Raw genomic sequence first — 24,126 nt, 5'->3', positions numbered from 1 at the left:
AAATCTGTATTTTTTTTTAAGCACATCTGTATCTCCTTCCACTGTCTTTAAATATTTAATGTGGAGCTTGAGACCCCATATGAACAACAATGCCAACCAACCAGGGCTTCCAGGGACTAAGCCACCTGGGCTCCAAACTCATAGGTAGCAATGAACAGCCTAGTTAAGAGCACCAGTGGAAGGGGAAGCCCTTGGTCCTGCCAAGACTGAACCCCCAGTGAACATGATTGTTGGGGGTAGGGCGGTAATGGGGGGAGGATGGGGAGGGGAACACCCATAAAGAAGGGGAGGGGGAGGGGCTAGGGGGGATGTTGGCCTGGAAACGGGGAAAGGTAATAACAACTGAAATGTAAATAAGAAATACCCAAGTTAATAAAGATGGAGGAAAAAAAGAAAAAAAATATTTTAAGGTAACTATCATTCGCAGTTCTTCAACCTTCCTGTTCTCAAAGGTAAAGATCCTCACTGTTTCAAATGTTCCTCCAGTATCCTGTTTCCAATGACTGTCCCCTCAGTCGCTCTCCTGAGTAAGTTATGTAGTTTTGTAAAAGAATGTCTGGGGGCTGGGGATTTAGCTCAGTGGTAGAGCGCTTACCTAGGAAGCGCAAGGCCCTGGGTTCGGTCCCCAGCTCCGAAAAAAAGAACCAAAAAAAAAAAAAAAAAAAAAAAAAAGAATGTCTGATAGGCTTGTGGTAACTCCAAAGAAAATGCTCTCAGGGTGGGGCAGAGTTGGCTACCACACAGCTACTACAAAGCAGTTCTTTTAAAAAGTGAGGGGAAGTGGGTTTTTTGTTTGTTTGTTTGTTTGTTTGTTTGTTTGTTTTGAGAAAAGGTCTCACTGTGCAGCACCAGTATCAGTCACAAAACTCCTGCCTCCAACTCTTACTTATCTGCTGGTCTGCTGGGATTTATAGGAGTGTATCTACAACCCAGTAGCAAGATGGCATTATTGGTTCAGACTGAGTCCATTAAGGTATTTTTCACATAGAGAATTATAAAGGTACATAATTCTACATCTTCCTCTCAATGAATATACCATATATATATATATATATATATATATATATATATATATATATATATATATATATATATATATATATATATATATATATATTTACTTTCATAACTGAACTAACCTTCCTAGCTTTGGCAGTGTCTGTGGCTCCTAAATCTACTCTGTATTGGATTAACCAAATACAAAAGTAACATAGTAACACGCCTTCTGCTATGGCTTTAACCATAGGAACCAGATATTATTGATCAAAAACAATTATTAATATATATTTTGACGACTATTCAGCCTACTGTAAATTTATAACCTATACCTATTATTTATATTCTAGCAAATGACAAAATAATCTATTCACATCAGATATATATTCCCTCTCATTCTTCTACTCTACAGTTAGCAAGCTTCTATGAAAGCCAAATAGTAGATATTTTTGGCTTTGAAAGGTTATATGGTCTTAGATGTTAGCAGTTTATAAATAATTCCACTGCAATCCAAAAGCAGTCCTAAACACAGAAATGGAAGTGACCATGTTCAATTAAACTTTGTTGGCACATCCCCTGCATTTACTAGTTTTGAAGGTGAGATTGGAATACTCTGTTCACAATAAAATTAAAATCTCCTAATTGATCATCTATCCCAGGTCATTAATGATTTCACTTTATAGTAATTTTTTATTTTCTTTTTTTGTTTTGTTTTTTGGAACAGAGTTTCTCTTTATAGCCCTGGCTGCACTGGAACTTACTCTGTAGAGAGGCTGTCCTAGAACTCATGGAGTTCCTGCCACTGCCTGAGTGCTGGAATTAAAGGCATGAGCCGCCGCCACCACCTAGGCTAGTTTGCAGTATCTTGCTTGATCATCTTCTTATTACTTTCTGAAAGGTGGAATAACATTTGCTAGCTCAGTGTACATATACTCTGCCCTCCATGATTTCCCTGATTAAGTGGTTCTGCACTCGTATCTGCTAGTATTCCTTTAGACCAATGAACAAAATTGTCAGAGCCAAGAGAAACAAACTTGTTTTATTTTAAACATTTATGTATTTATTTATTATGTATATATACATCATACAGCTTTCTGCCTGCGTGTATGTGCCTGCGGGCCAGAAGAGGGCACCAGACCTGATTATAGAAGGTTGCTGGGAATTGAACTCAGGACCTCTGGAAGAGCAGTCAGTGCTCTTAACCGCTGAGCCATCTCTCCAGCCCAAGAAACAAACTTGTAAGGACCATGTTCTCTCTTTTCTCTCACCTACCTTGTCTTTAATTCTCTTTCTGATGTTATTTCTATCTTTTCTGTTTGAAAATCATTTTCCTTCCTAGAAAAGGCAGAAGTGCAACATGGACTAAGTGCTCTGCCCTTGTCTCCAGCATCTGCTAGTAGTATTGTCTAAGCACTGCTATGCTCACGCTAGCAGAGGATCAAGTAATCTGACCTTATTTTAAATCTCCTTTCCTATTTTAGTCTATTAGTATTGAGTGTTCATTCTTAAATATACTCTTTCTTTCCATGTTTGTATATTTCTTTATTTTAATTTCTGAAAATCATATTCCTAATTTCATAGGAATTATCTGCAATTAATGATCAGAATCTCCTTTTTAGAATCTAACAAACTAAGCAGATTCTTTTTCAAGTCTTCGGAGAAAATTTCCACAGATCCTGAGCTTAGGCATTATGGCTGCTAATGCTCAAAACCACTTCAATCATTACTACACATCATACTTATCTCATTCCCTACCTTCCAAGTAATACTGCCACCAGGGATTCTACCGGAAACTTTTTAGGCAGGGTACTTGATACAGTGCTAGATAAGTATGAAATGCACAATAACACAAAATTGAAGATTAAGAGAATAGACGTGTTTTCAAAGCTAAAAGTCAACAGATCTGTCAAATAATTATTGCATAGATAGGTAAATACAACAGGCTCCAAGTCCTCCTCAGGATTTCTATTCTGTGAATGTCGACCCACAGAATCACAGTCTTAGAGAAGTAGGCTAGAAGAGTTTTTGTAACTACTATATTTCACCTATTAAATTCCAGCAAGTGGCCAGGTGTGGTACCACACACCTCAATGGGAGGTAAAGACAGGCGGATCTCTGCAGGTTTGAGGCCAGTCTGTTCAACATACATAGTAAGTTTCAGGATATCAAGCACTACACAGAGACACTATCTCAAAGGGAAAAAATATAAATGTATATCTGTACACCATGTGCATGCCTAGTGCTCTTGGAGGTCAGAAAAGGGGCTCAGATCCTCAGACTGGAGTTGCAGAGTGTTGTAAGCTACCATGTGGGTGCGAGAACCAAATCCTGGGTCCTCTACAGGAGCACCATAGCCCTTGGACCATCTTACAGCCCCTCTAAGTTCACTTTAAAGTGATCCCAATTACACATTTTAAGTTCAAACAAGCTTAAGACATTATTCCCTTATTGGTCATCATCCATCTATCATCTCAAACTCAACCAGCCAATGGCTCAATTACCACTTGGATGTCTGGACAACACACAATATGCAAAAGTCCCAGGTACCAAAGAAGTCGCCTATAGGAAAGCACTATTGCTTTTTTAATGTCTTACACAGTCTACATCAAAAAATAAATAAATAAATAAAAATAATCGAGTCGCTTGGATTCAAAATCTGCAGTCATGTTTCGAGTGAAAAGCCTAAAGTCACTCTCTTTAAATATACCAAAGCTAGTCAATGAAATCACTGAAGACCGCTGCTACCAACATGTAAGGAAATACAGTGAGAACTCAAAAACAAGGAACAAATCACAGACCACCATACCCAACAAAAACAGGACTTTCCCTCAGCTGTAGAATAAAAGTCTACACGTTTCTGCTTCAAAATGCAAGATCAACAAGTTGTCAGGAAAATCAAACTGAACTCCACAAATGAACCGGGTGTTAGATATAGTCTCGTGTTCTGAGAGACACTCCCTCTGGCATTTCAGACAACAGCATTACAGGTACAACCCATGTGTAAGACTCACCAGCAGCTTGTCCAGTCTTCGCCAGGAGAGACCCCAGTTCAAGGATGCTCTGCTCTTTGACCTGGACTGCCTCCTCATCATTTTCTTGAATGTCACGCTTCACTAAGAAAAGAAAATGAACTCTTAAAATCATGAAGCAAGGGAAAATTCACCCTTATTAGACCATTATGAACTCTAGTCTATTTTCCAAATAAAACTAGCAAACAAATGCTTGAAAGAAAAAACCTTTTAAAGTAAAATGACCAAATATCTATAGGATATGCCTCATATTAATAGTAAAAACCTAAATTCTTCACTTTAAGTAGACCTTTTTAATCAATCCCTTAGAACTCACCTAACCCGCTGGGAATTTAGCTCAGTGGTAGAGCGCTTACCTAGGAAGCGCAAGGCCCTGGGTTCGGTCCCCAGCTCCGAAAAAAAGAACCAAAAAAAAAAAAAAAGAATTCACCTAACCCACAGACACTTGAAATTTCTGCTGTGCTTGCATAAAGTAAAAATAGTTTCCAGTTATGGTAATGAGCCCCATGCTAAATACTGTGCTGTATTCAGATAGTTTTTAAAACAAGCCTGTGCATTTACCTATCACAAAGTAAAATCAAATTGTAAAGTTATTCATGTCTATAAAGCAAGTCTTTCAACAAACTTTGAGTCTATAGAAAGCTTTAGCCAGGGCTAGAGAGATGGCTCAGCGGTTAAGAGCACCCAACTACTCTTCCAGAGGTCCTGAGTTCAATTCCCAGCAACCATCTGTAAAGAGATCTGATGCCCTCTTCTGGTGTATCTGAAGATAGCTACAGTGTACTTATATATAATAAATGAATAAATCTTTAAAAAAAGAAAAAAGAAAGCTTTAGCCAAAGGACATATCAAGAATAAACAATTCTATAAATCCATCCTAGAGAAAACTCCTGTCAAAGCTTCAGTGGTATACCGAAATTACACTTAAGAGAGACTGCTGCCTCAGGAGGGATTCAAGTCCTGTTAAAATAACTTTTTATCTGCCCCACTTTCAACTGTTAATAATTATTCAAATGCTGGAGCCTCAAATAGCAGCTCCAAAGTTTGCTGTGCTTATTGTGGTGACCATGACTAGTTATTAACGCTCTAAAAGAGCATCATGACTTGACAAAACCTGAGATTCTGATACTTCATGATGGAGTCCGGAAAAAGTGGTGCTGTGACTCAAGCTTACAGGGGAAGCTTACAGGAACTCTCAGCACAGTGAGCAAACACTATTTTTTTTCTTCTTCTTTTTATAGTATCCATATTTTACTTTTCTTTAGAGGGTGTTGGTGGTGGTGGTGGTTTTTCCTGTATTTGTTTGGTTTCATTTGGAAAAAGGGCTAAAGTTCATAATGGGTCTTATAAAAATGAAATACTCTAATGGCAATGTTTACCAGTAATTTCTATTTTCTGAAAGGCAAACAAATTAGGCACAAAAAGACTCCTGCTTCTCAGATCAGTTCTAAGTAATAACGTGTGTTCACAGAAAAATAACTTTGTAAAAACAACCGGAGGACTCAGGTACTCTGTTCTAAAACTGACATGATCAGAACTTCGAAACGAAACACTTTATCAACATAATTCCTTCAAAATGCACTGATCTCCTACTCCTCTCCTTTCTAGTATCCCAAATGATAAGGACATCAAGTTGTTGACACCGTCCTTTCTTGGTACAAGTCTTGAGTACTGAAATTCAACAGACTCAGTATGTCAACATACTTATCTTAGAAGTCCCTCATATATCTGCATTCACGAACTACTTGTTGATCTAATCCGAATCTTCCCAGATTACATTTAAAAGATCACATTATCACAAGAGGAAGCTCATTCCCTAACTGAACCCTTCAGACTGAATATTAAAAGGCCATCTCTGCCATCATCCACTTATTTCTGTTCATGTCTGAATCCCAGTAAAAAGCGACTTTTCTGTTGCCCACAGGTTTAAGACAATCACACTATGGTGTTAAATTTTTCTTTTCCTCCAGTAATGTTCGACCCGCCGGTTCCAAAAAGTTCCCTGAACAACAGACTATTACAACTCGCAGAACTAACTTCAACCCCTACTGGGAAACATTAGTAACCTCCTCTGTCCCGGCGGTCCCACTCCGACACTTAGTCTTACAGTCAACATCGGACAGAGGATCGCCTCGGCCACCTCTACCAAATACCAATCTGAAGTGTGTGGCACCCCTCAACTTCCCACACTCAAAAAGTGGCCCTCTTTTGCTGGAGCCTCCTGCTGAGGGCTGAGAGTAAGCAGTAGCTCACAGCGTCCCGGAAGAAAACTCCAAGAGAAGCGCTCGCGCTCCCACCCAGAGCAACCTGTGCTGATAACAACGGCGGGAAATGTCAGTCCTGAGCGGCAGTCGCCCAGATCTTCCAATAACACACTCTACGACCAGTTTATAACCAGCAGCCACTCTCAGCACCTGGCCAGCTCGCGCGAGCCACAACCGGGGACCCTTAGGGGTAGCGAACCCGGCCCGGCCCTCTCTCCACGCCGCGCTGCGCCCACCGTGAGTCAGCAGCCAGCAGGTGGACGCGCGGGCTACCTCGGGGCTTCCCGCCCGATTGGAAGCCATAGGGCTCCCGGGGGCCCCGAGCGGCCTGCGCCCCCAGCCCGGCCCCCCTCACACACAGTGAGTCAGCAGCACCATAGTCGGCTAACCCGGCCCCTCTCCGCCGCCTCCGACTGACACAGGCCGCACCGGGACAGCGGAACCGCGGGGACGGCGCCAGGACCTTTACCGATGGAGTGGAGGATGTCGATGGAGGCCTCCCGGTCAGTGCTGAGTAGAGACTGAGCTCTCTGGAACTCTACCACCGCTGCGGCCGCCATCTTACCGCTCTCACACCGTCCCCGGCCGCGGCCGCCGACGCCGGAAACACACACCCGGAAGACCAGCCCTCGCGTTCCTACCCGAAGACCCCGCCTCCCTTCTCCGAGCACTCCGGGAGTTGTAGTTTCTCTCCGGAGCGGGTGGACCAGGAGCGTCCCGAAAGCCGCATACGAGCTCCCGATCGCCATCTCGCGTCCATCTGAAGAGACGAAACCGAAGTTAGTCCCCACCACCCTAAAAGAGACTGAGTGCTCAAAGAAAGCAGCTTGGCTGTTACTATAAAAAGTATCCCCGTTTAACTCATAGCGATAAATGACCTTTCACATTGTCTATTGTATGGCAGGAATAGCATGGTTCAGATTCATTTGGATGTTTTGCAGGAAGGACACGTATACACACTCCCTTCCAGTCCGAATGAACTCACCAGTGAGAAAGAACACAAATAACCATTCCATCATCGGACAGAGCTTCACATTATGAATTGAAAGTCATCTTTGACCACTCGTTCAATTTAAATAGCGCTTGAGATTCACACCGTTGACTCATACCAGCTTCCCAGCTCAACAACAGAACAAAATTTTCCTCCAGGATCTTCAATTCCTTCAAAGGTAATCCGATACCTGTGAAGATATCAAGGGAGAGTAGGGGGAAGCACATTTCATTCGACCACTAAGGTTTAACCTAAAGATGTTGCTAAAACCTACACAGAGGGAGACCTTCTAGTTGATGACAATCCAGAAATTAAATAGCTGTGCTATAAAAGAAAAGAAGTAGGGGTTGGGGATTTAGCTCAGTGGTAGAGCGCTTGCCTAGCAAGCGCAAGGCCCTGGGTTCGGTCCCCAGCTCTGAAAAAAAAAGAAAAAAAAATTTAAAGAAAGGAAGTAGAACCAACATTATACTCCTCTATGAATGGATTAATCAATCTATATACCTGTCTCCTTTCATTTGTCCAACAGTGGTCTGTGAAAAAATATTTAATTACTAGCTAAGGAAACTGGAAGGGAATAAAGTGGTTTAGTGATGCTCTAATAGTGACTGACAGAGCTGAGACCTGGTGGGGAAGATATGCCCAACCCTTTGCTTTCTCTAATGAAATCTGGGTAACATCCCATCAGGCTGGTAACAGGAATCCTGACTTTGTTGTGTCATGTGAGCTGGCTTCTAAATTCTCCCAACGCTGAAATTCCATGAACTTCAGTGTAATTCTGTGATCTGTTTTTCCTCTTGATGAAGTCATTCCTCCTTTCTCAAACTGATGGGGAGCTAATGATTCTGTACTGAATTCATTTGTTGCTGCACTTTTTAAGTTTTTACTTGTATTTCTTTCTGTCTATCTATCTGTCTGTGGGAACCCACATGCCATGGCATGCACATAAAGAAGGGGACCTTGCAGAAGTCAGTACTCCCCATCATGTGGAGCCCAGGGATCGAACTCAGGTATGCATGTTTGGCAGCAAGCACTCTTACCCACTGAGTCATCTTGCTGCCCTGTATCTTTTTTTTTTTAAATTGGTTTTTCAAGGCAAGGTTCCTCTGTGTAGCCCTGGCTGTCCTGAAATTAGATGTGTAGACCAGGTTGGCCTTGATGTCAGAGATCTGCCGTCCTCTTCCCTTCACCAATCCAAGGTTCTGGAATTAAGGGCATGCACCAGGCTGGAGAGATGGCTCAGTGGTTAAGAGCACTGACTGCTCTTCCAGAGGTCCTGAGTTCAATTCCCAGTAACCACATGGTGGCTCCCAACCTTCTGTAATGGGATCCAGTGCCCTCTTCTAGTGTGTCTGAAGACAGCTACAGTGTACTTACATGAATAAAATAAACGTGTCTTTTAAAAATAATAATAATAATAATAAAGGCATGCACCACCACTTCCAGCTCCTGTATGTTTTCTTAGCCAATTCAATCGAATCATCATCCTGAAAATACAATTTAAGAACAATAGGCTTTGGAAATGATATATTTTCTCTAAACTATAGGCTGGCTACTAGTAGATGGTGACATCTGTAGGCTCTTACTCACTTTGATCTTTAGTGTTCCTATCTGGAAAACAAGAAAACCCAGCTCGCCAGGTTGCTGTAAGAATAGGAGATAACCTGGGGACTCGATGGCTAATGTTTTCTTTCTACATAACATCTTCCCTACACATTACTATGGGGTAACGTGTATCGTAAGAATACACGCTGTGGTCATCCTCTGTTGGCTACATTGAGAGCCATGTCTCTAAAGTGGACTATCAACATGTAGTTTTCAGGCGTGTTAAGATGTCAAGAAAAGCTCATACCCACCTTCTTACAGTTGTCCTTTGCTTGTCCCACTTTGAGATGCTTCATACCCTCTTCATGTATGTCTAGTCTTCAGAGCAGATTTCCAAGTGCGCCACAGGGTACCACGACCTCTGTTCTGCACGTCCCACCTCAGCACTCAGCAGCTCTCCCCCACTTCTCGCTCTGCTCAGTTCCTTTTTTATCTTTCCTTTCCCCTTTTTTTTTCCATCACTCTCACCTTTTCCCTCTATAACCCTTAGGTTTCAACTCAAAGGACAGTCCCCAGAGATGCTTTCTGAATCCTTCCATTTAAAGCAATGTCTTACTCCTGCAGATTAGCAAGCGCCCCATCCTTCTCTCTACTTCCTTTCCCCAGAAGACACCCTTTCTGGCTGACACTTGGCATTCCTACTCTCACACATGGACTTAAACATGACAACCATATTAGAGCCTGACAGTGATAGAGCGCACACCTTTAATCCCAGCACTAGGGAGGCAGAGGCAGGTGGATCTCTGTCTGTGAGTTCAAAGCCAGCCTGGTCTACAAAGTGAGTTCCAGGACAGCCAGGGCTACACAGAGAAATCCTGTCCTGAAAAGCCAAAGCTAAAAACAGAAACAAAGCAAACAAAATGCATGTTAGATTAGTGCCAGTCTGTCTCTCTTTCCTGTCACAGCCTTCTGCTATACCATGTGACTCTACTTACCTTAACCACTGCTGAATGGATTGAGGTAGGATGGGAGCCATCACAGATTAGCCACTAACCCAAATTTTATGGGTCCTGGTTTAACGAAATGAAGTGGGCTGCAGCATGTGACGCTGCACGCCTTGGATCCCAGCACTCAGGAGGCAGAGGCAGGCAGATCTTTGTGAGTTTAAAGCCAGCCTCCTTGTCTACATGGAGTGCTCCAGGCCAACCAGAACCCTGCTTAAAAAGACAGACAGATGGACAGACAGACAGATGGACAGACGGACAGATGGACAGACAGACGGGGGCTGGAGAGATGGCTCAGAGGTTAAAAGTACTGTCTACTCTTCCAGAAGTCCTGAATTCAACTTCCAGCAACTATTTGGTGGCTTACCTGTAATGAGGTCTGGTGCCCTCTTCTGGCCTGCAGGCATACATGCAGGCAGAAAGCTGTATGATGTATACATAATAAATAAATATTTTTTAAAAAAAGAAAGAAAAGGGGTTGGGGATTTAGCTCAGCGGTAGAGCACTTGCCTAGCAAGCGCAAGGTCCTGGGTTTGGTCCCCAGCTCCGGAAAAAAAAAAAAGAAAGAAAAACAGGCAGGCAGGTAGGCAGAAAGATTATGTAGATATTCCAGGTCTGGGACTGAGAATCCGAGTAAGTTGGACAAAAGAATTGAAATCAAAATCTGGCACTTGGAAGCAGCCAGAGCTAAACTGATAGAAATATCAGCTGGCAATGGGAAGAAGGAAGAACATGGTTGAGGATGTACAAATGCCTCCAAAAAAGGCTGCCTTCGCTCCTAATAGCTTCCCAGTTTCACGTCCATGAGGCCCACCTATCCCACAGACCTGGAACACATCTCTTCCTGAATATCTTTTTCTAAAAGATTTATTTTTATATCTTATGTATAGATGTGTGTGTGTGTATGTGTGTGTCTGTATCTGTGTCTGTGTGTCTGTTTTTATGGGATGTGTTCATGAGCACAGGATCTTGTGGAGGTCAGGAGAGGGAGCTTGGATCTCTGGAGTTGGAGTGACAGGTGGTCATGAGCCACAGGCATAGGAGTTAGAACCAAACTCAGGTCCTCCAAATAAGCAGTTCAACATTCTTAACTATGGTGCCAGCTCCCCAGCTCCCAAATATCTTCTAACTCTTCCTGTGACACCAGGAAAAGAGATCCCCTGTGGTGTGATAACGTCTACAGTGGCATCCTCACCACAACTGCCTCTAATATGTTATCTTCTTTAAAAAAAAATGATGCAGTTGTATGTAAGCGGGTTTTAGATTCCTTATACTTGTTGTTTTTATTATTGGGTCTGTACTACAGCTGGTTGTGCCATTACTGGTTCTCCACTGAAGGTATAATGGGAGATAGACAATTACATCGCGAGACAGCTTGACTTTACTTGAATAGCAAAGCACATGGCGTGTAGACTGGATACAATCAGAATGGCATAAGGTAAGCAAATGATTGGCTCAGAAAAACCAAGCTCCAACCTCAGCAGCACCATGGAAACAACCATCTGTCTCCCCTTATCTTTTTTATCCCAAAATAATTTCTCTTATCAAAAGATAAGCAAGGCTTTTGCATCCTGCCAAGACAGATCACCCAGAAGATGGTTTTCCGGCTGTAGAAAGTAGGAATGTAATTTAAACTTAAATAAACATAGAGCTCGGCGTTTCACTTTGCTGCCAGCCAATAATGCAGCTGCCTATATTCACGGGATGAAGGTGAAATTATTTTCAAAAATACAGAGCTGCAGCCACACCTCAGCAGTGCAGCATGTTTAACATCTGGAAGGCTCTGGGGTCAAGTCTAGTATCCCACACACGATAAAACAACGACCAAAACCTCCTTCATTTAATTACTATAAGGGAGCTTAGCACAACTGACTCCATGGTGGAAGTACCATTCAGGCTGTTAAACTCGGCTCATGGACAGCACCACCTGCCAAAATGACCCTAACCCATCAAAGTCTATGTAATTCAAGAGAAAGCTATAAATGTACTAACACTGTTTTGTGGTGTCTCTAGCACTGCTACGGGCTAACTGTTCTTATTAACCAAAGCACATCAACTCAAGACATTTTGGGGGGGGGGGGGCAGGTTGCTTTGTTTCTTGGGGTTTTGTTTTAGTGTATGTGCAAGTGTGTATGTGCCCTTAAAAGCTCATTCTGAGGAAGAATTTGGGGTACAACCGGGATCCCAAATACCCAGTGTAGTTGCTGGCAGGCTAATAAAGACTTTCTATTGGCTTAAACCCCCATCTCAGCAGTTCTCTGGTGAATACTCCACAATGATTAAATGTATACTTAAAATGACCCCTCTCTCTCCTCTCTCTTCCCCCCTCCCGTCTCTGTCTCTGTCTCTGTCTCTGTCTCTGTCTCTGTCTCTGTCTCTGTCTCTGTCTCTGTCTCCAAACAAACTCACTGTGTAAGTAGAGATGACTTTAAAATTCAGACTTTTCTCCTGCTGCCTCCTAAGTGCTGGGGTTAAAGGTGAACAGATGGTGCTGAGCACTGGTCCTCGGTTCTACTGTAGAGCTAAAGCCCCAGCTCTCAGTGTGTGAGAAGCCCACACTCATTCTTTGGATGCCTCTGCCATGTAACATGTTTCATCCAAACTCCTTTGAAAAAAATTAAAATGGTAAATATTTGTTATGTGTGCATACTTTAATAATACCGATTTTATTATAAAACCCACATAGCATGTAATCTGCTCTTGGGGTTTTGTTAGTTGCTTGTTTTGTTTTTCGGGGGTTTTTTGGTGTGTCTTTTGTTTTGTTTTGTTGTTTTGTTTTTCAAGACAAGATTTTTCTGGGTGTTCTTAGCAGTCTTGGAACTCACTTTGTAGACCAGGCTGGCCTTGTACTCAAAGATCCATCTGCTTCTGTCTCCAGAGCACAGAAATTAAAGACCTGCACCTCTACGGCCCAAAGCTACCTTTTTTCTTTTTAAATACTTCATGGTTTCCAAATTGTCCTTTTTATTACAGAGCTTGTCTTCTAGAAAGCAAAATCAAATTCACAAATAGTGCGTGCACCTTCTCAATGTATCTGAGAGACAGGGTGAAGAATTATTTTTTTTTTTTTGGTTCTTTTTTTTTCAGAGCTGGGGACCGAACCCAGGGCCTTGCGCTTCCTAGGTAAGCGCTCTACCACTGAGCTAAATCCCCAGCCCCGAATTTTTATTTCTAGATAAAACTGAACCTAGCCCGAGTCTTCAGTTTTTCTTTATTCCACTGGTATGAGTATTTGCCTGCATGTGTACACAAGTGCACCATATATATGCTTGCTGCCACAAAACCTCTGGGACAGGAGTTACAAACAATTGTAAGCCATCATGTCAGTGCGAGAATTGAACTCAGATCCTCTATAGAAACATCCAGTACTCCTAACCACTGAGCCATTTCTCCAGGTCATCTTCACATATTCTTTTTTTTTAAAAGGTTCGTTTTATTTTATGTATATGAGTGCACTGTAGCTGTCTTCAAACACATGAGAAAGAAGACACCGGATTCCATTACAGATGGTTGTGAGCCACCATGTGGTTGCTGGGAATTGAACTCAGGACCTCTGGAAGAGCAGTCAGTGCTCTTAACCGCTGAGCCATCTCTCCAGCCCCTCATCTTCAGATATTCTTAACCAAAGTAGCTAAAAATGAGTCTGTGAGTCACAGATTTTCTAAAACTTGTTGGCTGCCTCTAGTTATTAATAATACTTTGTCTTCAAAATTGACCTGAGGTGTGGCCAGAATAGAATCTTCTTACAACAAATCTGTTCTTTCAGTGCCTTGGAAACATTGTAAAATTACACACTGTGATTGTGTCCTTAAAGATAGAAATATAAGGGAAAGAAGTACCCTTCTTTACTGAAAGTCTTGTTGACCTAAGACATTTTGTTTTGACAGAGGAGAGACTGCAAATTGCCATTTTCTGTGCTAACAAGAAGAAAGCATTCACGAGTCAGCACAATAAAGAGCCTTGTCTAAGAAAAAGGATTCTTGATAACTTTGAAATGCTTTGACTTCTATTATGTTACTGACCTCCTGTTGTCTTCTTGACAGAGATGTCTTCCTGCAATATCGATTTTTTTTTAGCTTTAAAAAAAAAATGTCCTAGGGGTTGGGGATTTAGCTCAGTGGTAGAGCGCTTGCCTAGCAAGCGCAAGGCCCTGGGTTCGGTCCCCAGCTCCCGAAAAAAAAGAAAAGAAAAAAAATGTCCTTATCAAGGGTCTGGGGAGATGGCTCTCTGGTTAAGAGCACTGGCTGACCATCCAGAGGAACCAAGTTCAGTCCCTAGCACCAACATGGTGGCTCATGACCATATGTAGTTCCAATTCCGAAGACTCTGAATGCCTCTTCTAGCCACTACACATATGTGGTGCAAGGCATTCATGCAGGCAAAACACCCATGCACACAAAAGGAAATCTTGCAAAAAGACTACAGTGGAGCACACAAAAAACCATTTTCTTATGTGTGTGTCTCCGTGAATGTATGGGTGTTTATGGGTGGGTGCACACGCCTGAAAGGCCCTCCAAAGTCACCAGATCACTAGGAACTGGATTTATGGATATCTGTGGAACCAATCATATCATCTCCCGTTTGTTATGGCTGTTGGGCTCTGAACTCCTGTCCTCACAATTTGTGTAGCAAGCACTCTTAACGGCGGAGTCATCTCTCTAGCTCCAGATCATTTTTCAATACATGAAATAAAATCCCTCATCCCAGTGTCGAAGTAGCTCACAAAAGATATGTTTGAAGGACTGGAGAGATGGCTTAGCAGTTAGGAGCACTGACTGCTCTTCCAGAGGTCTTGAGTTCAAATCCCAGCAATCACAGGGTGGCTCACACCATCTGTAATGGGATCTACTACCCTCTTCTGGTGTGTCTGAAGACAACTACAGTGTACTCACATACATAAAGTAAGTTTAAAATAAAAGCTATGTATGCTTGGTTATCATGGGTCACTGTCTGGACATGGTACTCCCAGGTTCCTGCTCTTATGGAAAGAAGGACAAATGGCACACAGAGAAGTGGAAAGTTAACTTTATTCAGAAGCAAAATGATATTCCAGATCAGAGAAGCTGCAAGCCCTACTGAGTTAGAATACCCGGGGGGGTGACTGCTTGCTTGAGTTCTCATTTTCTGAGGACAAGGAGGAGAAAGAGGAACTGGTTGCTAAGGGGATATAGAGTGAGTGGTTTTCTACTTAAGTTGATCCGTAAGATTATGTAAGCCTTTGCTCTGGTGTGTCTTTTCCCATGACGCATCTGATTTTAATCATATGTGAATCTGATTATGCATATGCATAAATTAAGGGATTTCCCTAAATGTTCAATCTGGGAATACAGCTTGCTAATTGAGTATGTATTCAAAACCAGTTCTGGCTGTATTGACCCTGCCTCCCTTATCCAAATCCATTCTGGGAGATGTTTCAGTGGAAACTAACCAAAAAAGTTGAGTCACTGCGTTGGGCTTGGTGGTGCGCTCACAAGGCAGACATAAATGGATTTCTATGATTTCAAGATCAACCAGGTCTATATAACAAGTTTCAGAACCAGGATAGCCAGGGCTAAACAGAAAACCACTGTCTTTAAAAAAAAAAAAAAAAAAAAAAAAAATACTAGCGGTCCCCAGCTCCAAAAAAAAAAAAAGAAAAGAAAAGAAAAAAAAAAATACTAGGGTTGGGGATTTAGCTCAGTGGTAGAGCGCTTGCCTAGCAAGCACAAGGCCCTGGGTTCGGTCCCCAGCTCCGGAAAAAAAAAAAAAAAGAAAAGAAAAAAAATACTAAAGTTAACTAAAGGGGGCTGGAGAGATGGCTCAGTGGCTAAGAGCACTGACTGCTCTTCCAGAGGTCCTGAGTTCAAATCCCAGCAACCACATGGTGGCTCACAACCATCTGTAATGGAATCTGATGCCCTCTTCTGGTGTGTCTGAAGACAGCAACAGTGTACTTATATATAATAAATCTTTAAAAAAGTGTTTAAAAAAAAAGTTAACTAAAGGTTGCTTAAGAATAATATTTATTCAACTGTTTCTTTTTAGTGTGAGTTTGTATGTGTGTACATGTGTGTGTATGCAAGTGTGCACACGTGTGTGTGTGTGTGTGTGTGTGTGTGTGTGTGTGTGTGTGAAGAAGCATGCATGCCATTGCCTGTGCTGGTCACAAAACTTTAGGAATTGGTTCTCTCCTTCCACTGTAGATTTGAGGAATCAATCTTAAGTTTCATGTGTTTACCCACTGGACACTTTGCAAGCTCTCCATTGTTTGGAGGGTGTAAGTGCATTCAGTGCCCCAGGTTGCCAGGAACACTGCTCTAAGAGGGGTGTGTGCACAATGTTTGATACAGGTGAGGATCTGAGGTTGCTAGGCAGATTGTTTGAGAAGGGGTGTGTACAACGTAAGCCGAGCAGAGCCTAGGGGTTGCTCCGTTCTATCTCTGAGCTTGCCTGCTTCTGCTCATGGTACTGGGAACTGAGAGACCGAGTTAGATGCTTACCACCTCTCCCTCGGGAGCCTTGAACTCACTGTTCAGCCGAGGCAGGCACTGACCTTTTAATCCTCCTGTCATAGCCTTCCAAGAGATTGGAATTACAGGCCTACCACCAGGTCTGGCACAACATGTCTCAAAGAATTGAAGCTGGGCACAGTGACACTCAGAAGGCAGAGGCAAGTAGATCTCTATGAGTTCCAGGCCAGCTAGGCCTTCAGAGTGCGACCCAGTCTCCGAACAACAGTGATAAAAAGAACTGCATAAAATTGGGCTGGCAAGGTGGCTCAGTAGCAAAGGCACTTGTGGACTAAGCTTGACAAGCTGAGTGCAATCCCCGAAAACCAAGTGGTGGGAGGGGAAAAGCAAGTCCTGAATCCTGCAGGTCATCCTCCAGCCTCCAAACACACATATCCACACTATGCTACATGGACCCACACCCAGTGAACAAACAAATGAATAAGTAATCTTCTTGTGTGTGTCTGTGTGTGAGAGTGTGTGTGTGTGTGTGTGGTGTGTGTGTGAGTGTGTGCGGTGTGTGTGTGTGAGTGTGTGTGTGTGGTGTGTGTGAGTGTGTGTGTGTGAGTGTGTGTGGTGTGTGTGTGGTGTGTGTGTGGTGTGTGTGGTGTGTGGTGTGTGTATGTGTGTGTGTGTGGTGTGTGTGTGTGAGTGTGTGCGGTGTGTGTGTGAGTGTGTGTGGTGTGTGTGGTGTGTGTGTGGTGTGTGTGTGTGAGTGTGTGTGGTGTGTGTGGTGTGTGTGTGGTGTGTGTGGTGTGTGTGGTGTGTGTGTGTGGTGTGTGTGGTGTGTGTGTGTGTGGTGTGTGTGTGTGGTGTGTGGTGTGTGCGGTGTGTGTGTGTGTGGTGTGTGTGTGTATGAGTGTGTGTGTGGTGTGTGTGTGAGTGTGTGTGTGTGGTGTGTGTGTGTGTGGTGTGTGGTGTGTGTGGTGTGTGTGTGTGGTGTTTGTGTGTGTGGTGTGTGTGGTGTGTGTGTGTGTGGTGTGTGGTGTGTGTGGTATGTGTGTGTGGAGTGTGTGTGTGGTGTGTGTGTGTGAGTGTGTGTGTGGTGTGTGTGTGTGGTGTGTGTGGTGTGTGGTGTGTGTGTATGAGTGTGTGTGGTGTGTGTGTGTGAGTGTGTGTGTGTGTGGTGTGTGTGTGTGGTGTGTGGTGTGTGTGGTGTGTGTGTGTGTGTGTGGTGTGTGTGTGTGGTGTGTGGTGTGTGTGTGTGTGTGGTGTGTGTGTGTGGTGTGTGTGTGGTGTGTGTGTGTGGTGTGTGTGGTGTGTGGTGTGTGTGTATGAGTGTGTGTGGTGTGTGTGTGTGAGTGTGTGTGTGTGTGGTGTGTGTGTGTGTGTGGTGTGTGGTGTGTGTGGTGTGTGTGTGTGTGTGTGTGGTGTGTGTGGTGTGTGTGTGTGTGTGGTGTGTGGTGTGTGTGGTATGTGTGTGTGGTGTGTGTGTGTGAGTGTGTGTGTGGTGTGTGTGTGTGGTGTGTGTGTATGAGTGTGTGTGGTGTGTGTGTGTGAGTGTGTGTGTGGTGAGTGTGTGTGTGTGAGTGTGTGTGTGGTGTGTGGTGTGTGAGTGTGTGTGTGGTGTGTGGTGTGTGAGTGTGTGTGTGGTGTGTGTGTGGTGTGTGAGTTTGTGTGTGTTGTGTGTTAGTGTGTGTGTGGTGTGTGGTGTGTGGTGTGTGGTGTGTGTGTGTGTGCTGTGTGGTGTGTGTGTGTGTGTGTGTGTGTGTGTGTGTGTGTGTGTGTGTGTAGGGGTTCTCTGTAACTCTGGCTGTCCTCGAACTAGTTCTGTAGACCAGGCTGGCTTCAAACTCACATATATCTGCTTGCCTTTGCTTCCCGAGTGCTTGGATTAAAAATGTTGTACCACCATTGCCACATAAATAATTTTTAAGCAGGGATAGGACTTAGGGTTTTTTTTTTTCTTTTTTTCTTTTGTTTCTCATACACTACATCCTGACCACAGTTTCCCCTCCCTCCACTCTTCCCAGTCTTCCTCCTCCCCTCCTCTCCAGGACTATCAACCAAACATGGCATGACAAGTCACAATAAAACTAGGCACTAACCCTCATCTCAAGGCAATGGACTAGGCAGCCAAGTAGGAGGAAAAAGGTCTAAGAGCAGGCAAAAAGGCCAAATCGATCCTGTGACTCACAAAGCAAGCCACACAACCATAATGTACATGCAGAGGACCTGAGTCAGACCTATACAGGGCCCATGGTTGCTGCTACAGCCTCTGTGATCCCCAGTGAGCCCTGCTTAGTCATCCTGTGGGTCATGTTCTCCTGTGATCTCCACCCCTGCAATCCTTCCAGCCCCACACCTGCAGGGTTCACCCGGCTCTGGTTAGTGTTTGACTATGAGGCTCTAAATCTGCTCTGGAACGAGATTTGAAAGAAGAGGTTCAATGGGAGTGAGAGATGAGAAGGTACAGGTGTAAAGATGATTAAACTATATTGAAAATGTGGGGAACTGGCAAATATATTCTGAGTCCATGCCCAGTGAAATGAGGCAGACACCGCTGAGGAGGGCCCATTTATGCAGGGAGACTTGATACAAAGAAAAGGTTGGTCTGTGGTTCCCATGTAGTCTGATCCCTCTCAGTCATGCTAAAGTTTTGGGGCTGGAGAGATAGATCAGTTAAGAGCACTGGCTGCTTTTCCTGAGGACCCAGGTTCAATTCCCAACACCCGCATGGTAGCTCACAACTGTCTATGATTCCAGTTCCAGGAGGTGCAACACATTCACACAGGTATACACCAAAGCACAGGAAATAAATCTTGAACATGAAGGGGGAGAAGGAGGAAAGGAAGGAAGGAAGGAAGGGGGAGAAAGGAAGAAAGGAAGGAAGGAGAAAGGAAGGAAGGAAGGAAGGAAGGAAGGAAGGGGGAGAAAGGAAGGAAGGAAGGAAGGAGGAAGGAAGGAAGGAAGGAAGGAGAAAGGAAGGAAGAAAGGAGAAAGGAAGGAAGGAAGGAGAAAGGAAGGAAGGAAGAAAGGAAGGAAGGAAGGGGGAGAAAGGAAGGAAGGAAGAAAGGAGAAAGGAAGGAAGGAGAAAGGAAGGAAGGAGAAAGGAAGGAAGGAGAAAGGAAGGAAGGGGGAGAAAGGAAGGAAGGAAGGAGAAAGAAAGGAAGGAAGGGAGGAAGGAAAAGGAAGGAAGGAAGGGGGAGAAAGGAAGAAAGGAGAAAGGAAGGAAGGAGAAAGGAAGGAAGGAAGGAAGGAAGGAGAAAGGAAGGGGGAGAAAGGAAGGAGAAAGGAAGGAAGGAAGGGAGGAAGGAAGGAAGGAAGGGGGAGAAAGGAAGGAAGGAGAAAGGAAGGAAGGAGAAAGAAAGGAAGGAGAAAGGAAGGAAGGAAGGAAGGAGAAAGGAAGGAAGGGGGAGAAAGGAAGGAAGGAAGGAGAAAGAAAGGAAGGAAGGGAGGAAGGAAAAGGAAGGAAGGAAGGGGGAGAAAGGAAGAAAGGAGAAAGGAAGGAAGGAGAAAGGAAGGAAGGAAGGAAGGAAGGAAGGAAGGAAGGAGAAAGGAAGGAAGGGGGAGAAAGGAAGGAGAAAGGAAGGAAGGAAGGGAGGAAGGAAGGAAGGAAGGGGGAGAAAGGAAGGAAGGAGAAAGGAAGGAAGGAGAAAGGAAGGAAGGAGAAAGGAAGGGGAGAAAGGAAGGAAGGAAGGAAGGAGAAAGGAAGGAAGGAGAAAGGAAGGAAGGGGGAGAAAGGAAGGAAGGAAGGAGAAAGGAAGGAAGGAAGGAAGGAAGGAGAAAGGAAGGAAGACATGCTGAAGTTTAATCCCTATTATGAGGTAGGGACCAGAAAGTTGATCCATCCAAAGTTTTTAAAATGAAGCTTTAGGGCCACAGAACCATGACTCAAAATAAGCCTCTTTTCATTAAAACTTTTCCCAGTCTCTGGTACTGTGTTAGTAACTACAGCATAGGCTGAGAAAGGAGCTTCACAAATATGATCAAAGGTGTTAAGAGGTGAAGTTCAAAAACCGACTTCACTAATGGAAGTCAAAGGTCACTACTGATGGTACCAAAGCTTGGGTTTCAGATAGGGATGCAATGTGAAAGGAAAACTACAATTACCTCAGTAAAATGGGAAACATACTTGTGACTCAGAAACAAGAACCTGAAATTTCAAAAGCATAATCTATTCAGGAAAAAAAGAGGATTTGATAATATATTTACTTTGCTCCACAAAGGTACCACATAAGTTAACGAGTCACAGAGTAAAAAAAAAAAAGTTTCTCGGAGCTGGAGAGATTTATCAGTTAAGAGCACTGGCTACTCTTCCAGAGGTCCTGGGTTTAAATACCAGCACCTACATGGTGGCTCACAACCATCTGTAATGAGTTCTGATGCCCTCTTCTGGTGTGTCTGAGGACAGTGACAGTGTATTCATATACATAAAATAAATCTTTTTTTTTTTTTTTAAAAAAGGTATCCTTGGGCTGGAGAGATGGCTCAGTGGTTAAGAGCATTGACTGCTCTTCCAAAGGTCCTGAGTTCAATTCCCAGCAACCACATGGTGGCTCACAACCATCTGTAAAGAGATCTGATTCCCCCTTCTGTGTGTCTGAAGAGAGTGACAGTGTACTCCTATACATAAAATAAATAAATAAATCTTTTTTTTTAAAAAAAAGGTATCCTCAATGTCTAAAACATCAGGGGATTAATATCTTCCAAAGCATGCAAAGATGGACTGAAGGGCCACTTGATGTGCTGTTTTCAACATGGCTTTTAACTGAGTGAAAACACAGTGTAGGGGCTGGAGAGATGGCTCAGTGGTTAAGAGCACTGACTGCTCTTCCAGAGGTCCTGAGTTCAATTTCCAGCAACTACATGGTGGCTCACAACCATCTATGATGAGATCTGATGTCCTCTTCTGGTGTGTCTGAAGACAGCTACAGAGTACTTGTATAGATAAAACAAATCTTTAAAAAAATAGTTTATTAGGATAGTTTATTGTCACAACACAATAGACACTAGACAGTAGTAGTTGGTCACAGCAGAACTCATGTCAGGTGTCACCAATAAGGATAGCACTCATTCATGAGCTAGCTGTTGGACTGACAGGAAAAGCAATCTGAGGGTAGTTTCAGTGTCTTTGGTGAAGGAGAGGTCCAGCAGGAAGGTGACAGAACAGCATCTGCAGACTATTTCTTCCCACATCTGCTTTGCCTTTTCCTCCTAATACTAGCACTCTGAACTCAACCTTAACGTTGCCCAAATCCTCACTTGTACTTCCACCAGTTTCTATTTCTTAGTGCATTCTGGGAGAATGTCTTGGTCCACTTTTCTATCTCACTAACTCATTCTTTGGTATATCTACTCTGGCATTCAACCTGTACACTAGTGTTGTGTAAAGGTAACTTTTATTCACCTGATGTAATTCTCATCTCAGAGGTGTACCATTTGAATAAGCTCACTCTTTCCAGCTCTTTCTGAACTCTGACTGGCTGGTTCAAATTAGCTTGAACCCAAACTCCTCTCCAAGCTGACTGACTCAATCTGGCTTCTCTCAGTTTCTCACTGAATTGCTCTGCTTGGCCTCAAACTAACTCTAGCAATCTGTTCTCATCTTCTGGCTCCTTCTTATTCTCTGGCTTCAACTCCCTCTGCTGACCAGCATCAAATTGTATGAACTCATGAACTCACCTCCAGTGCACTGCACTCATAGCACCGACTCCTGCTCTTAAATAGCTTGTCTTTCCTGTGTTGTCCTTGTGAGAGTTGGATGCATTCTATCTCTGACTCCTTCTGTTAGATCTTTCTGTGACTCATCACTCTGTCTGCCCCTCAATTAGATTCCCTTTCAAACACAGCTGCTTCCTTCTACTGAATAAGTTTCCCTTCCTTGTTTGGGATTAAAAGTGTGTATTATGGTCCTATTTGTATTCCAGCTGGATCATGCAGACCTAGAAGTTCTTTGGATGTGATCCCTGGCCAGAGAGGTCATGTTGCAGGATTAAAATTCTTCTACGGGGGCTGGAGAGATGGCTCAGAGGTTAAGAGCACTGGCTGCTCTTCCAGAGATCCTGAGTTCAATTCCCAGCAACCACATGGTGGTTCACAACCATCTGTAATGGGATCTGATGTACTCTTCTGTCATGAAGGCATCCAAGCAAATAGAGCATTTATATATTATATATGTAAGTAAATAAATCTTTAAAAAATTTAAAAATTAAAAAATTCTACAGTATTGAATTTTAAAAAGATTTTCATATTTTCAAGATGAAGCCTTATCATATCAACAAATACTTATTGTACCAACAGAATCAACTGCTATATTTCAGTATATGTGTACATCATGCATTGATTATGCCTATACACTTCCCTGTTCTCTCACCTTCTTCTTACCCTATTTTCCTTGTCCCCTTCCCATGGTCCCTAATAGTGCTTAGTCCTTCTTTCAAGTTGCTTTGTTTTGGGTTTTTTTTTTTGTTTGTTTGTTTTTTTAAAGATTTATTTATTTATTTTATGTACAGCATTCTGCCTGCATATGTGACTGCAGGCCAGAAGAGGGCATCAGATCCCATTACAGATGGTTGTGAGCCACCATGTGGTTGCTGGGAATTGAACTCATGACCTCTGGAAGAGCAGTCAGTGCTCTTAACCGCTGAGCCATCTCTCCAGCCCTGTTGTTTTGTTTTGTTGTTTGTTTTTTAAGACAGGATCACCTGGTCTCATGATGTACCTCAGGTTGGTTTTGCATCCTTTATATAGCCAGGGATGTCCTTATTGAGCTTCCTTTGCCTGTGTGGTTGTGTGCATGTGTGCATGTGGATGGATGCACATGTATATGTGGGTGTATGCATATATGTGTATGTAGAGGTCAGAAGATAACCACAAGTGTCTGGCTGCTGTCCACGTTTTGAGACAGGGTCTCTCATTGACCTGGAATTTCTCCAGGAACTGGCCAGCGAGTTTGCAGGAATTTGTCTAATTCTGGCTCATACCTCATCATTGCTGGGGTTTGAAACACAGGCTACGGAGTAGGGAGGTGGCTGAGCGGTTATAAATATTAGCTGGTCCTCAAGGGGATCCAATTTCAATTCCCAGAACCTGTATGGAAGCTCAGAACCATCTGTAACTCCAGTTCCAGAGAATCAGACACTGTCCTCAGACTTCTGAGGGCATATGTACACACATGGTCCACAGATATACATGCAGGCAAAACACCCATACACAAAAATACAACTAAAAAAACCCACAAATTAGCATGCCCAGCTTTTTATGCTGGTTCTAGGGTCCCAAACTTAGGTCCCCCAGATTGTGAAACAAGTGCTTTACCAACTGATGCATCTCCCCACACCAGAACTTGAAATTCTGATTTTTTTTTCTGCTTCCATATTCCAAGTGCTGGGACTGCAGTTTATGCAATGTTGGGGATCAAACCAAAATCTTAGGCATAATATTAAGAATCCTACCAATTGAGCCACACATCCCAGCCTGTGCAACATTTCTCTATGCTGACTTCATTTCCTTTTGCTATGTGCTAGATCATATGATACACTATTTTTATTGTTTCTGTTTGTCATTTGTTTTCTGGGAAACTTCCACTGGTTTTCATAGTAGCTACCTGAGTTTCCATTCTCTTGGTTCCTTTCATGCCCCTTCTGGCTTTGTGTGTGCAGCACTCTGTGTCTCTTGAACACTACTTGAACAATATTAATCACGGCTATTCTAGAAGATTATCCTGATTCCATTCACTGTTTTCAAAGAAAGTCTCTGTTTGACTTGCTGCTCTTGTTCTTTCAATCTGGGCTGCCCTTGATAACTTGGTGATTCTCAGCCTGTCTTTGAACTCCTGATCCTGCTGTCTCCACCTTCCAAGTACGGGGA

General features: G+C 43.2%; 1 protein-coding gene and 1 long non-coding RNA gene across 11 annotated transcripts in view; one reads left to right on the top strand and one right to left on the bottom strand.

Annotated features, from left to right (window-relative positions):
• Psmd11 (proteasome 26S subunit, non-ATPase 11) overlaps window positions 1-7,622 on the bottom strand; it is a 45,745-nt gene extending 38,123 nt beyond the window's left edge. For 6 of the 7 annotated variants that reach the window (XR_015630611.1, XR_015630612.1, XR_015630613.1 and 3 more), the window contains exons 1-2: window positions 6,759-6,888; window positions 4,008-4,109 (exon numbers count right to left, since the gene is read on the bottom strand). Coding sequence is in view for 3 of the 7 variants with exons in the window: in XM_087572040.1 (XP_087428166.1) it covers window positions 4,008-4,109; window positions 6,759-6,849 (193 nt within the window). In the remaining 4 variants the exon portion in view is untranslated. Of the gene's footprint in view, window positions 1-4,007; window positions 4,110-6,758; window positions 7,050-7,274 lie in introns of those variants that run through there. The other variant, NR_172065.1, reaches the window with a different exon arrangement.
• Window positions 6,926-20,910, top strand: LOC148003002 (uncharacterized). 4 transcript variants are annotated; one of them, XR_015631873.1, is made up of 4 exons: window positions 6,926-7,068; window positions 7,231-7,458; window positions 11,133-11,264; window positions 20,722-20,910. It is a non-coding gene; the product is annotated as an uncharacterized LOC148003002 (long non-coding RNA). The 4 variants fall into 4 exon arrangements; XR_015631875.1 differs by lacking the exon at window positions 20,722-20,910 and adding an exon at window positions 13,714-13,817 and having other exon boundaries at window positions 6,946-7,068; XR_015631874.1 differs by lacking the exon at window positions 11,133-11,264 and having other exon boundaries at window positions 6,954-7,068.
• The last annotated feature ends 3,216 nt before the right edge of the window (window positions 20,911-24,126 follow it).

Source organism: Rattus norvegicus, chromosome 10 (assembly GCF_021556685.1).
Source record: "Rattus norvegicus strain SHRSP/BbbUtx chromosome 10, alternate assembly SHRSP_T2T, whole genome shotgun sequence".
Taxonomy (NCBI): Eukaryota; Metazoa; Chordata; class Mammalia; order Rodentia; family Muridae; genus Rattus; species Rattus norvegicus.
This window is presented reverse-complemented; position numbering and strand designations above follow the sequence as displayed.